The 16,187-nt window shown below is 33.8% G+C and overlaps 1 protein-coding gene across 5 annotated transcripts in view; it reads left to right on the top strand.

The window, feature by feature from the left end:
- The window catches only part of LOC132702514 (vesicular acetylcholine transporter-like), a 141,879-nt gene that overhangs the window by 8,442 nt on the left and 117,250 nt on the right, over nt 1–16,187 (top strand). The window contains exons 3-4 of one of the 5 annotated variants that reach the window (XM_060671186.1): nt 239–1,515; nt 14,961–15,126. The exons of 2 other annotated variants lie outside the window; for them this stretch is intronic. In XM_060671186.1, the coding sequence (XP_060527169.1) occupies nt 239–1,477 (1,239 nt within the window). In that variant the 3' untranslated portion in view covers nt 1,478–1,515; nt 14,961–15,126. Of the gene's footprint in view, nt 1–238; nt 8,785–14,960; nt 15,127–16,187 lie in introns of those variants that run through there. 2 more of the 5 variants (XR_009618893.1, XM_060671185.1) reach the window with 2 other exon arrangements.

The raw sequence follows: 16,187 nt of genomic DNA, 5'->3' as shown, positions 1-16,187 counted from the left end.
TTGTTAAAAGTCAATGGAAGTAAAAATTTGTCTTGTCTATATGGTGGCAATTTTGCAATTAAAAATTGAACATCTACGATGTCTTACTCAATAGGTCCGTGAAGAAAAGCAAGATTTTCATTCCCAAATAAAAAAACCAAAATGAAACCCGAGGCCTCAACCCTTTAAGAAAACATAGATGAAACTTTTCGTCAAAATCTTACAAATTTAAATCTTTAATGGAAGATTGAATTTTCAGGGAGTGGGGTCCGCCTTCGCAGACACTTCCGGTCTCGCCATGATAGCGGACCGTTTCAACGAAGAATCGGAACGCTCCCAGGCGCTGGGCATAGCGTTGGCTTTCATCAGTTTCGGGTGTCTCGTAGCGCCCCCATTCGGCGGCGCGTTGTACCAATTCGCCGGCAAAGAGGTACCGTTCCTTATCCTCGCCTTCGTCTCCCTGATCGACGGTTTCATGCTCCTCATCGTCATGAAACCTTTAAAGACCCAAATCAAGGAGTCGCAAGTGGCGAAACCACCTTCGGTGCCGATATGGAAACTCTTCATGGATCCCTACATCGCCGTCTGTTCCGGTGCCCTGATGATGGCCAACGTGGCATTAGCGTTTCTAGAGCCCACGATATCTCTGTGGATGGAAGACAATTTGACGACCGACAATTGGAAAATCGGCATGGTGTGGTTGCCCGCGTTTATACCCCACGTCTTAGGGGTGGTCTTGACGGTGAAGATGGCCAAAAAGTATCCCCACTACCAATGGCTCATGGCAGCCGCAGGGTTGGGATTGGAAGGGCTGTGTTGCTTCATGATACCTTTCTCGACCAGTTACTTCGTCCTGATGATCCCGTTGTGCGGAATATGCTTCGGCGTCGCTCTCATAGATACCGCTTTGCTTCCCACCTTGGGTTATCTGGTAGACGTGCGATACGTGTCCGTTTACGGAAGCATTTACGCGATAGCGGACATATCTTACTCGGTGGCTTACGCAATAGGGCCGATTATAGCCGGCGAGGTGGTCGAAGCGATTGGCTTCACCGCATTGAACGTCGGCATAGCCCTGTCTAATTTGGCTTACGTGCCCGTGTTGTCTTATCTCAAACACATCTATGACTTTAAGCCATTTGAGAACGAGGCCAACGTTTTAATGGCGGACCCGCCGAATAAGGAATACCAAACGTACTCGATGCAAGAGCAGAAAACTGTGGAACAAGACGTGCAGAATCACCTCGAGTACAAGCAGCAAGAGACAAACTTCAACGACTACGGCGACAATTATCAGACTCCATACCAAGCACAACCCAACCAGGTTTACCAGCAGCAAGGGTCCTACCAAAATCAAACATATCAGAATCAAGTGCCCGCTCCTAGACCTCAAGGACAAGGTCGAGTGCTGCCGCAACAACCTCAGCAACCTGTGAACCCATTCAGACCGCAAGGTCCCGCGTCCACAGGAGGAAACCCGTTTAGGCAGGGGATGTAATGGGTTTTGTGTCTTTGGAACCTGTAAAAACGTGTAGTGTAAGTAAATTCTTATCTAAAGATATTTTCGATTTGTCTTATAGATCCGCTTCAACGATTTGAAGCGTTTTACTTTCCTTAGTGTTATTTTTTCGAGGTTTTTTAATATATAGATGGTATATCAACTGAGATCGCATACATATCAGAATCGAATGATTCAAATTATCTTACGATGTACGTGATAATAGGTCATAAGTTTAAAGTACAAGGAAAGTCCATCTTTTGAGAGCCGAACCATATTTTAAGGAGTACTTGTAGAAGTAAGTTTATTAAGCTATATAAAGCAATGTATCACGTAAGGTAAGAATTCGATTGGGTCTCGTTGTAACGTTAAAGTCTGATTCAATTGATAACGTGTTTTCAGCATTTCGTGATAAATTTGGGAATAACTTGTGGTACAACAAAATTAGCTAGGTCAAATAATGTAAATAATATAAAATAAGGGCGAGACAAACATAAGTAAAACTTAATTGTCTTCATAAACAAAAAACTGTTGTATTTAAGCAATGTTTAAATCCATATTGAAAAATCGCCATAATAATAATATTGTTTCATTTTCAACAGCTTCATCTTCAAACCCAATTACGCAAAAGTCACAAAATAAAACAAAACAATAAATGTCAGCGCTCTAATTTTCACCTAATCTCATACTTGCCCATAAACGTCAAATGTCAAAAAATTGAGAAATAAATTTATCATACTCATGACCCTCCTTACATTTAAAAACAGTGGGCAAGAAAAAAATTGATACCCTTGTTTCTAAGTTTCAAGGTTAAGAACATATTAACAGAGTACCAAAAAACAAACAAAAACGTTCCTTTGTCAAATTAAATAACAGATATAGAGTATGATGCAGAAAACTTCTCTAGAATTTTTCAAGATATCGAAATGAAACTGATGTGATGATTGTTATCAATTGTATATTTACTTTGATTTTTTATGGGAACCATCTTAAAAATATATCCAAACTCAACTGGAATCTAAAAGCCCAGGCGCATAAAACTGCATAACACAGCTATTTGGTGCTCTCTCTATATACAGAGTAGCTCATTACTAAGGCGTTCTCCAAATATATGAAAATTTGTACAAAAATTTTATATCCAAAAGTTATTTGCACAATGAATGAAATGAATTTAGTTTTCTTTTTTTTTTTTCAACTTTTTCCATAACAAGTACCGTGTGGAGATAAAAGATAACATCGAGAAAGTTAAATGGGCAGCTGTCAAGGAGTCCCCAAATTTATCAGAAGATACAGATGGAGCGTGCACATTTTTGTCCTGTAGCACTTAACGCATATCATAATAAGTGGACCTTATTTTCCAGACAACTGAGATCAATTATTAAGAACCTAATTTTGTGGGTCAATTCGGACCTAAAAATTACGTTAGAATAGAATAAAACTTTAGGCTATTTCGGTTAGATCGAAGAAAAGTTATTCTCCGCCTTGTGATATTCTACGACAAAAAGTGTCAATTTCTCGTAATTACCGGCGAAAAGAAATTCTAGCATATCGAACGGTCAATTTCCTGATCAACTAACTAATCGATCTAACTACCCCGCGGAATATCAAAAAATGGACTTTCTCACCTAGGTAAGGATACCTAAGGCACCTAAGTGGCCCCTCGCCCCGTCAAAGTAAGCACAAAATAGCTTTGCTACCGAAACAACTGATTTTATTTACACATTTACAACGTTTGTGTACTAGATATATTTTTCTCGCTAATTTCGCAATGGATATTAGAATAAACTAGAAGACTCTTAGCGTCAATTTGATGAATGTATACCGCATATAATCCACAGAGAATTTATTTTGCGCGTACGTGAGTTCTTAAGTATTTTAGGATGTATTTTGCTCACTCACTTAAGATATTGTACATAGTCGTAAGTTTATATTCACAGGGTTCATCCAAAGTAGAACAAATTCTGGTACGAAACCCAGTTTAGTTATGAACTTGAACGTTTCTATACTCCAGCTTTACCGGAAATTTACATAACCCAACCACATTAATCCAATTTATACTGAGAATGGTTTGCCCAATACCTTTAATACAGGCTTAAGACTAGAAGCTATTATAAGATATGGTGTGGAACCGAGGCCCTAGGAATTTAAAATGCCAAAAAATGATTGATCTGCTATTTACTAATTACATGACCAAGATACCGTTAGCCTATGTGAGCCAGAGGAAAGTTTTTCTTTGACAAGTAACGGCTGTTCACATCATGAAATGTAATGAACTGTTTACAAATCCTTTGTTAATACTGTTAATATGTTTGATATGACTATTAAATTAGATATTCATCAATTAACCAGAAGCAAATAACAAAGAAAGAAAACAATTTATAGCGTTGAAACCAAAGCAGATTTATAAAATACGTTGGTCAAATAGCGAGAGTACTATAGGGATTTAAATATATGAAACATACTTGATCCATATTGTAACGAAAGGCAAAAGATAAATCCTGATTTCAATTAAATATTTAATTGATATAATTATTGACTGCTTAGCAGGATTCTTGTAAAATTACAAGTCGTTGGTCCTATATTGGTCCAAGACCGAAGATAAAGGTGCAATATTGGAGCAAGTTAAAAACATGGGAGGTACAATGGATAATACCTATGGGTCCTATTTGTTTTGTTACAGATGTTCTACATCGTATAGCACTTAAATTTGAATTTGTATAATAGAATTTTTCAGTTTAGGAAAATAAGACGGAGATTAATTATAAGAATTAAAAAGAACACCTCGTTCCGAAAAATGAATAAGCTGTTTCCGATTGTTTTATTTGAACGCTTACTTAGGAGGCACACTGTACATAACACCATTTACTAACCAATCATAACTCCCATAAAGTGCTTGCGCCAAATTTTACCTCGCATCATCAATTTCTGAACCAAACACAAACCTCACAATCTGCATTGAGATTCGGCGAACCGCTAGATTCCGGTACGGGTACTATCTAGTATGTGCTGGAGTAGGATAGTGCGCGTTAGTATATATTGGGATTTAGTTTAATAATAAAGTCAATCTATTGAATCTTAGCGGAAACCAGTGCTATTAAGATCATGATGCTTCTCTACTGACTCACAAATTGGGTCCAACTTGAGCCATACGTTTTAATTGATGACGCAAGGTGACACATTTGGCGCAACTATACAACTTTTTATAACAAGGTTGTTGAGTTCAAATCCATGAGATTTAAAGGAAATCTAAATTAAATATTATCACAGTCAGTTACTAGTACAGCCCCCCTTGACATAAATAACGAACCAATACGGTTCACAACAGCTTGGCCTGATAGCAATAAGCCCCGTATCGACCAACCAACCACAATTAAGTAGTACTAGCACTGTAACATCGATACTCCTTGTGATGGTACGTCGTATAGTAGGGTTCGGTAACCTACGCTTAACTTATCCTTAGAATAATAACGAGTTGTATAAACAGCGTTTAACCTATCTGTTATAGATGTAAAATAAACCACGTTGTGAAACTGTGTAGCTCGTATAGTCTGGTAAATGAGTTTAAAATTATGTGATACAGCTCATTCGATTCGGAATTATGTCTAGATCATTTTGTGAAAAAAGTAGACTGGTATATTAAAAGCTCGAAAAGTTATAAACAATTATAGATGATTAACACTAGTGTTAAGTTTTTCGCTTATAGTTCGTAAGCTAATAGTTTCTTTTTTATTTTGAAAAAAGATATTTATCAATAATTTTCATATAATGTTGAAAATTGCCGTCCGGTTGCCACATTGAGGTTGCGCGCACGGAGTCGCAAATTAGTATTTCTTTTTGGGTATATAAAGTAGATTTAAATTTAAAAAAAAAAAATGTATAATGTATAACTTCAAAGAACTGATTGGAATTTTTCATGAAAGTTAATGATAATATTAAAATAATTGTCATAAAATTTTATCACCTAGTGGAGGCTTTATTGTATAGTGCTATAAAAGCTTAAATAAATGTAATACTTTGTTCATAATTATTATTTTAAGTTAACAAAAAAATGAAATTCACCGTAATGTATTTTTTTTTCATTTCAAGATATTTATTAACTGCAAAAAAATTTGTTCCATTTGTTAATAAGTTTTTTATAAACAAATGGACTATTTCAATATTTAAAAATCACATTACGACTTCATGAAGAACTGTCATTTATGAATTAAAAAAATTGTTTTCATAATAATCATTTTTAATTGTTTATAAATGTTTTTTTCATGTAGCTATTGTGTAAATAATTAGTTGGGTAAAAGTTGAATTAATCATAATTGACAGGTCTGTACAAATTAACAAACAAACAATTTTTTTCATTGTTTATTATATTAACAATTTGTTGTAAACAAATTGTGAAGTTTTCTTTTTTTTTTTCTTTCTTCTTTTAAGTGCTTCAAAATACCGAAAAAAATATTATTTCGATTTTGTTTCAAAATATACGTAGTACAAAAGTTGAGTTCAAAATTAATATAACTTTTAAACTGTTAGAGAGAGTAAGTAAATATCTGAAACGAGAAAAGTTCCGAAGATTTTTGTAACAAATTGTTAATATAATAAACAATGAAATTGTTTATGAAATTGAGAATAATTTTTTTATTATTAATTTGTGGAGAACTGTCAATTATGATTAAAAAAATAATATTGAAATAGTACATTTGTTTATAAAAAACTTATAAACAAAAGGAGCTATCTTATTTAGTTGACAAATGAAAAAAATTACAAGATTACGGTGAATTTTCTTTTTTTGGTAACTTATAATTATAAAGTATAAAATTTATTTAAACTTTTATCACAGTATCTTATTATAAGGGTATAAAAGAAAAGCCACATGAAGCCCGAAACATTTTTGATGGCTATTATTTAAATTTATTTTTTAATTTGCAATGAAGAAAGTCCCGGAAAAGTTGTTATTAGTGGACTGGTACTTTTTTCGCACAATGATTTAGTCATAATTCCGAACCAAATGAGCTATATCACATAATTTTAGTAATAGCATGTTCAAGTAACATTATTTTGAACTCATTAACTAGACTAGTATGTACAATATACTGTAATCGTGCCCGGATGGCTGTTAAAATGTATATAAGGTAGTGTAACACAGCGATTTCGACTTCTCGACACAAACACACCCATTCTCTTTAAGATCGGAAGGTATTTTTTAAGAGCAGTGTTTTGGAATTTATGCGAGTTGCGTCAAACCCACTAGTACAGTCATTCGAATCTAAAACGAAAGCTTATCTCGAGGAAAGTTTCATATAATTCATATAATTATTGATTTCACTCATTAATCATTCATTTCATATAATCCTCTACACCACTGACAAATATCCTTGATTACCCCGCTTATTTGATAGAAAATTACAGTTACCATAAACAAACACAAAATACTGTATACATTTGAATGTTACGTGGATTATCATATAACAAACCAATGTAAAATGCAGTTGAAAAAGTTTGAATAATTTTTTTCTCCTTTTATAGCTGACCATTTAAACTCGTTCTCAGTCCCTTTCAAAAACTTTAATGGGTACTTTTCTCCACGTCTACCTCGTCCCCTATTTCTTTTGGAGATTTTCAGAATTAAATATATCGGCATCTGTTAGATCCTTGTTGAGAACGTCTTTCTATCATTCTCACCTGAAGACTTCTTTGTTTTCAATTTGCTTGTTTTGCATTCTTGCTTAGTCTGTGAATCAAATTTCATATTTTAATAGTAGAAATCTCAAAATAAAATCTGTTTCTCAAAAGGGAATTTACGAGATTGAAGAGCACAATGCTGAAATTCAGAGAGATCTATTTTGATGACTGAATTCTGCAAGTCAAGAAATTTGTTTTTAATCAAAATTTTGGTATTTGGTACCAGATTTGGCCAGTTGGCCTGTATAAGACGGAAATTTAGTACGAAAATATTCCAAATTTCGGAAATGAATGTTAATGCTAATTTGATAACAAAAATAAATTTTATAATTTGCTGTTGTTCCTTTGGTCGATCTTTGATTAAGTTTGTCGGGTATTGATTGCAAATATGGCGTAAAACGTTGTTTGAGGTACATCCGCGTATTTTTAATAAGTGGAAAATAAGGTTACATTTTGCTGATAAGAATGTTATTAGTAAGTACTACTATTCCAAATATCTATAAACGAACCTAATGGTGTACAGATAATTTTTGGGAAATTTCTGTTCAAAACGTTACCTTAATATAAATGTATCAGTGTGCTTAAAATAAGCATATACAAAGTGCGAACAAAGTCTATCAAAAATCAAAATTGCATTTTTACCGAAAATTTGGAAAAAAAACATACTCGGCCCAATTTTTACATCTTTAAACAGTTTTATTGAAAGAAACTTTAATGTTTCTAATTAACCAGAGGACTAATTTACGACAGATGGTGCATACGATTCTGATTTAGTAAGAAGACTTATACAAAGCATGATAAAATAATAATAATTTCATTGTTATTTTATTATCAGATGAATCTATGGATATTGATTCGCAGACAAATTATCTTTAAATATCCGAAATCGCTGACAATTCCTTCCGAAACTATTTGTTGGGTGTTAATACCGCAGTAGCAAATATGGTGCCTAGTAGTTCTCTTATGAAGAGACTAAACTCTTCTTTAAGGCGGAGGAGTATATTTTTTGAATAACTCCTGCAAAATTTCGGAAAATATCTCTTCCCTGTCTAGTTAAACGTTAAGTGTATATCTGCTTAAGATACTTCTCTTCCATCGTTGGCGACTTGTAATATAATTACTGGAAGCTCTGTAATTTACGTACGTTACTATTTTACTAGCGTGTAGGTATACTATGTATATAACTTAGCCACTCATTGGTCGTTTTTCGTTGGACTCATATAGAATTCTAACTTCGTAGATATCGATACGCGTACGGCTTCTGAGTTGAAAAGTTTAAAAATCTATCCGCTTTTAGATAAATAAATAACATTTCATGTACTATATAATCGTAAGTGTAAATTTGCGTAAATGGTATCGGCAAGCGGGCATTATCTGCTACCAATATACCGAGTGTTTTAAAATAACTTAACAGGTACACAAATAAAACCACTAATTATACATTAAAACAACCGCTGTATTGATAGATCTACGAAATCAGATTGTTTACAAAAATATCAATTATTATCATTGTTACTGTTTAGCAAGTTAGGGTTATCAATTGTTTTGAGGACATCAGATAATGGGTTCTCATGTCGATCACTGTATTCTCGAAATTTATGAATGGATTAAACTATTAAAAACACTGTTACTCACCTGTGTGTTTTGATCTGCGCTTAAAGTTGTTATTAAAAATGCAGTTTAGTCTCATGGGGACAGCACATAAGATGTAACCACGGTCTAGGAGATGGAGTTTATACTAAATACTAAATAAAATAGAGCATTTGGTATTCACACACCGAATGAAAATTTATAAACACCTTCCAATTCCAGCTTATGAGAGAACCATGAAAAGGATTTTCTACTCCCGGTAGACTTTAGCCTCGTTTAATCGTTTGTCAATCCTGATCACCTTTCACTCTAATGTGCTAATGCTTTTTGCAAAAATATAACTAAAGGTCGTAGCAAAAGTCTTCTTTAGTTACTCGTTTGTTAATCTCTCTCTCCTCTCATTCCAGCTCAAATAGTGACTAATTCTCATTCAACAATTTTTTTACATTTCTGTTCTAAATAATATTTTCACATCTTCTGGATTCCTCCTAAGTTTCGCTAATCATCCTGTTGGCTTCTTCACAGTCTAACTGAAACAAAATCATAATAGTCGAAGTTAGACAAGACTTAGGATTCACAGAAAACTCGATTAAGATGTTTTGCTTACTGCATGTCTGTTACTGTATAGAATTATCGTGGAATCAAAATATTTTTGAAATATTTTTTAGGATGTTATTTAATTTTGAACTACTGATGACTACAATTTTTTTGTTATAAAATTAGCATTCTTATAAATGCCATAACGCACGATTAGGAATCAAGTTTTTAAGTGCTCATTCATTTAAGTTCCAAATTCCTGCGTGTCATCTGCAAAACCTTGAATTCTGGAAAATTTATCTCGCGTTAGTTGTTTGCATAGAATTTTCACGGAGCCGAAAGATTTGTGAAAAACATTTTTTTGGGTAATCTTTAAAATCTAAGCTTATTATTTAAAATAATTCCGATATTTTTGTCACATTTTAATTTAATTTTAGACTGATCTTGGGACACATGATCTAAGGTTTTGAGGGCTTCAATAGTATATATTTCAATTCTATAGATTGTAGAATATCAAAAGTGTAAATAGAGAGGAATTGCCTCTAAACTTCTCCTTTTTCTGAGTATTTATCAATAGCAAAAATAGATTGACATTTTCCCTACCCACGGCTCATCATTAATAATATTATGTATTATAGCATGAAAGCTCTGAAGGCAAGGTGAAAAGCACTAAGGCAGGATACATTTTTCTATCATAACTTTTTAAAAGATCATTCAATACATTTATTGATGTACCAAATCCTCCAAAAAACCTCACTGAGTGTTGAGGATAATGCCATGCTCTATAGCTTCCAAACCTGGATTGTTGTTGACTGACTTCACAATATTCCTACATCGCTGTCATTCTGTCACAGTATCGAAGGGATCATCAATATTCATTACCCATTAGGCTATAGAGATATTATCTGTCCATCGTGGCATGGGCAGGTCTTCTTCTCATAGTAGATTATTTACATGTCCAGCCCACTGCATTCGTTTAGATTTCACTTTTACCAAAGATCTTATGGCTTATGGCCAACGGAACATAGGAGATCCAATGTAAACTTTTATCTGGCCAAATATTGACTCCCTTGTACATTTTAGAGCAAAGTTGTAATATTTTTGAAGGAGCCGTTATGATTAACACATGTGCCGAGTTTGAATAAATTTTAATTAACCAATCTTCAGTTATTGCATTAAATATGATGGCAAAATTGCAGAAGGTCAATACCACAAATACCAGCGAATATTTTCCATGACGCTATTGGCACAACGTCGACATCAAGCTGAACAATGACATATTAAATAAATGTTGGTTTACAATAAAGACATCTCATTTGGTTTCACAGATTTGAAATAAACGAAGGGTAGATCAGAATGTTTTGCTTAAGATCAAACTCATACTCGGTTCTTCAAACCTCCTTGGCACTTAAAGCGTCCTTGGAATTAATTTCATTTAAAGGACTGTTTAAGCAACAAGGAACGACTATAAATTTGACTCTCAAGTTTTTTATTAAAAATAATTCATAATTATAATAAAAATACGGCTACAAAACATTGCTAAACATGATTTTTTAAGTAAATGTTCAAATAACCCTCCACTAACAGTTAAAGGGCTCATAACATTCATTTCTTACATTGCTTAGTTGATACTTGAAATCCTGTCACATTGTAAGGAAACATCGTTTTCTAATTAGTAAGGATTTTCAAATTTAATATTTTTCAAGTGAGGTTAGATAACCTGGGTGGCCAAAGGATTCGGCACTTTGGGACAATAATATTCCCTTTAAAGGTATTTCCCAAATACTCTCAACCATACTGGAATTACTGGAACTGGAACATCCATCTGGTACTAGATCTCCTGATCTTCGCGAACACCTTCTTCTAGTGCGGGTTCAATTTGATTTTGTAATAAGTTTAGATAGGTTTTCGCCGTGAGGTTATTGTCCATAAAAAATGGCCCAATGTCCGCAAATTCCCACCATAACATTTATTTTTTGAGGATATTGGCTTCTAATATGAACAAAACCAAATTCAAGTGTCCTGGTTCTAATGACGCCAGTTATGAACATTTGGTCCGTTGTTGAGTGTTGAGTGAAACAAATATTTTTTTAGAAATTCCTATTATTATTTCCTTTTTCCATCATTTCAAAACAAAATGCTACTCTTCTTTCTTCGCCACCTTTCCGGAGCTCTCGGTGCTTTTCGTACTTATAGGAAAAATATTTATGTTTGATGTTTATTTACAGGTTGTCCAATAATCCTCGTAATAATCATTTTGTTTTCCTCCACATGTAGAAAAAAGTTCAAATCTCTTATGTCCCTTTTTTCTGCTCGATTGTAGGCATTTTCATCTGAACATTTACAATTATTTATTACTGTGCCTTCGGAATTGATTAATAATACGTTTAATTGCTGAAATCGAAGGTATAGTTTTAGCAGCAAAAATAAACTGAAAACATTGCAAACACTGCTCTATAAAACGTAGCCATGGATCTAAAACTACATAAATATTCCGATTAATTTGGGAAAAACTCTGGAAATTCGCATGTTAAATTATAGAAACAAAAATGGAGTCTACTAATTTGCTACCATGCATAGTTAGACGTGTAGCATCACTTAAAACTTGTGTGCAAATAACTCATATTGCGTTGTCACACAAATAGCTCTGCTCACATCAATATGTTAACTTATCGATAATGGAATCCCTGTCTAATTAATCCGCACACTTTCATTACGGCAACTCTTGCAATGAAAAGAAGGATTCGTACCTCTTGGGCCGCAAATTCCTTCGATTCTCCCTTGCAGCTCGACAAAAACGTTTCGGGACAAAGGCAAATAAAAGGCGCAAAGTGCTGAGATGAACTCACGACAATAAAACAACCTGACGAAGCAATCAAGCGGGTCTTTCCGCCAGGTTGGGGGAGACAAGGGGAGTAAAAAAAGGGGGGGCGAGATTAGCCAGATACATCACGGAAACACGAAAACTGAAGCCAAATTGACCGAGGCGTCGTTAGATGGGGTAGATTTGCTCTCGTGTGAGGGATCGAAAAGGGGCACGTCGAGGGCACGGAGGGAAATTTGTTATCTGATAAGAAAGTTTCGACGTTCTCGTTTAATCGTACACTACTACAGAATAAACTACACTAGGATGCCAAATAAGTATTGACACATCTTAATACGCAGAAATGCCACACAATTATATACCCTTTTATTAGAACAAATGTACACGACCTTTACATTTTTTCTCTAGATGGAAAGTAATATTCTCAACAAAATTAAATAATTATAAATATATTCTATATTTTGCAACAAATTAATATCACATTATTAAATACCCTCTAGTACAACAAATACTTTTACATTTTTCCTCTCTATACACTCCGAGATACTAAATAATTATAAATAGATTATACATCTGACAAAAAAAATGAACCAAATAATTTTCCTCTCTATAGAAAGTAATATAGTCCGGGGCACTAAATAATTATAGATAGATTCTATATCTTACAACAAAGCAATCTCCCAGGAAAACTAAATAATGTTAAACCATTTCATTACAATAAATGCACAAAACTAATTACAGAAATATTCTACATCTTATAACATAGAAATCTACCACATTGCCTTAGTACAACAATTACAGAGGAGCTTTTCATTTTTTCTCTCTATGGAAAGTAATATACTACTAAATAATTATAAATAGATATACTACTAGGTAATAGATAGATATACTACTAAATAATTATAAATAGATTAGTATATATAACAACGAAACAGTATCGCAGGAAAACCCAATAATTATATACCATTTTATTACAATAAATTCACAGAACGAATTGCATTTTCTCCTCAATAGAAAGTTTAAATACTGAAATGCTACTAAATTCTTCACTTATAAATCGATTCTACATCCTAAAACAAAGAAATCTACCACATAATTAAATACCATTTACAAAAAATGCACAGCACCTTTAAATATATAATTCGAAGTACAAAATAATTATAGATTCTACGTTTTACAAAAAGAAATCTACCACATTATTAAATACCCTTTAGTGCAACAAATGCAAATGCACATTTCGTTACAATGTACAAATACACAACTTATATATTTTCCTCTCTTATTATACCCCGAGATATTAAATTCTTATAAATAGGTTTCTACATCTTTCAACAAAGCAATCTCGCAAATGGTTATATACCATTTTATTACGATGACTATATTACTAATTTTAAGCACTAAAACAGCCAGGTAGGTCAAATACCTGGCCTTCTACGTGCCATTCTCGAGACTCTTGACAATAGGTGAAGTCTGTTCATTGATATAAGAAAGTGACTAACTGATACGAATTAAGGAAAGACCCGGCAAGCTGTAAGAATGAAGTATGGCCGAACAGGTCCGTACTTTGCTTAGAATTTAATTATTTGGTGTTTTGTTTGGAAAGGTACTAACAATATTTATATATTTATGTTTAAATTTAAAATAAAATTACAAATTATTTGTATTACCCACTTAAATTACTTAAAATTATCTACCGCTATCATCGCCTGTTCTAATTATTATTTGTTCTATATTATTTGGATATATATGGATACACGATTGTTCTGGTTTTTCTATATGTTTAACAGAATTTGCCCAACTTTGTAGAGAGATGTTAAAAACTTCGGTTTCTATAAGTTTGAGTACATTGGAGTTAACACTGGGGAAAAACATTGTCACGAACGAATTTCAGATTTCAGTAGGTGCCAGATATGTTCAATGGGATTAAATATACAGTGGTAAGGCCTTAAAACTGTATGCCCTAGATTTTTTGCATAATTATCTCAAACGTATTCCTTTTGTAGGTTCAAACTTTGTAAAACCCCAATTAATTGCTTTTTGGTATAATCTTCGTGAAAATAAATGTCGTTTTATAGATGTAATTTTGGAGTGTTGCGTTTGTGTCACATGAGGAAGGGGTTTTAATCAACTATCTACTGTGATAACTTGTATTGTCCATTACAATGACGCAATTAGTAGGAACGTTTGGAACTAGTTTGTTTTTAAACCAACGTTCAAATAAATCAGAGGTCGTGTCTTCATGGTAATCTAGAAAAGAATCTTTAATATTTTTCGCAGACAGAGATTGGAATGCAACCATCTCCATTAAAACTTGCCTTTTGTCATTTTTTTAAAATCTAAAACCCATGTGTTGAATACACATCTTTTTCAAGCCTTCTAATTAAGATGTCTAATGTAGGCACTCTTTGTTCCTCTTATAACTGGTAAATTTTACGCCGTATTATATCTTGATCACTTTCATCTACACTCGAGAAAATGTCAGCATCGCTTCTTTCTTTCCTCGCTGAAATGGGATTATTCACAGTTTTCCATACAGTTGATGTTGGAATTTTCGTCAATGTGGCCATTTCTTCTAAAGATGCTTGCTTGCTGGCACCACGTTCAATGAGAGTCAAATAAACATAATCTTGTTGCATTGTATATTAATGACCACCCTTGGATTATCCCATTCAAAAGCGATTGGTCACTTTCTTATATCTATGAACAGACCATACAATACTGCGCCTATGGAACACGGATAAGACCCCAAGTTTTACTTGTCAATAGTGGTTTTAGTTAGCATAGTCTGCAATCAGATACGATCAAAGCCTAATGCTAAACATATTCTAGCACTACTACTTATATAATATTTTGATTCAGGTAAAACAACCCCTTGCACACAAAACGCACCCCAAAATCAACGACGAATCGCTTCAAACCAGCGAGATAAGGTCCTTTTTGGAGAAAGCGAGTCCATTAAATTATTCGATTGTAATTAAAATATGGAACGAGGGGCCAAAGTAATTGGCTAATTCTGACGGCACAACAGAGGGAAACCGCCGGGCAAATCACCCAGCCCCCCTTCCCTGAGGGGTGGGTCGTTATCTACCCCTAGGACGGTTGCAACCCCGCTTAGAATGAATGAATAGGAAAGGTGGTGGACGGATCGCGTGAGGTGAATTGTAATTTTTTTAATTGGGGCCTGATTTGTACGCTTAGGGGTCCCGTTTCTGATAGAGCCAAAGGGCGTGTTACGCATATATCAAAATTTTTGAAAGCGCAATTAATTTTTGTCACGTTCATCTCACCTTTTTTTTAGCTGGAGTTTGTGATTTTTTTGTGAAGTTTCAACATATTATATGTCGATTTAAATTGTACGTTTTAAATTATTCATATAAATTGCTAACAAATAAAACATATATATGATATATAACAAGAGATATGAGCCTATGGATAGATATTTCATATGAAGTTACATATTAATAATTTCCCAATCCCATTCCCTAGGTTACTAAATACTGTTGTTAGAGTTAGCCGAACTATATACCATTTTTACGACATAATCCGGAATTTAATTTTGGTAAATTTTTATGACGGTCTAACCGCAAGCCCACCTCGCAATGTTAGAATATTTATTAAAGAAAGTTATTCCACATCATACGAATTTCTCTCAAGTATCCGAAATTCTTGATTCTTAGAAAATTTGTCTCTTATTGATGTAATAAAAAGCAATTATTCATATGAACGCAAGCAAAGTCTCTTGTCAACAGCCAACGCGACTCTTCATGTAAAGTTTTCATTGTTAAAACAATATTCTTCAGATACGCATCACATATCAACAGTCTCACTATTCCGGCGTGGTTCATGTCGAGACTTTTTGGGACCCCACGACCTTTCCGCGTTTTTGTTTCTTGGACACAACTATGTCACGTACTGTGGCATACGGTGTTTTAGTCATCTCGGACGTTTATGGCTCCACTTTTCCCAGACGTCGATTTCAGAAACAGAACACATCTAAAATTATAATTTTGGCAGCAAAACCGGCAAATGTGTCCGAGTCTTTGATCCATTTAAATCTGACGGATGTTCATCAACAACGATTATTAT

The sequence above is a fragment of the Cylas formicarius genome, unplaced genomic scaffold, assembly GCF_029955315.1.
Source record: "Cylas formicarius isolate icCylForm1 unplaced genomic scaffold, icCylForm1.1 PGA_scaffold_5__7_contigs__length_24384050, whole genome shotgun sequence".
Classification (NCBI taxonomy): Eukaryota; Metazoa; Arthropoda; class Insecta; order Coleoptera; family Brentidae; genus Cylas; species Cylas formicarius.
This window is presented reverse-complemented; position numbering and strand designations above follow the sequence as displayed.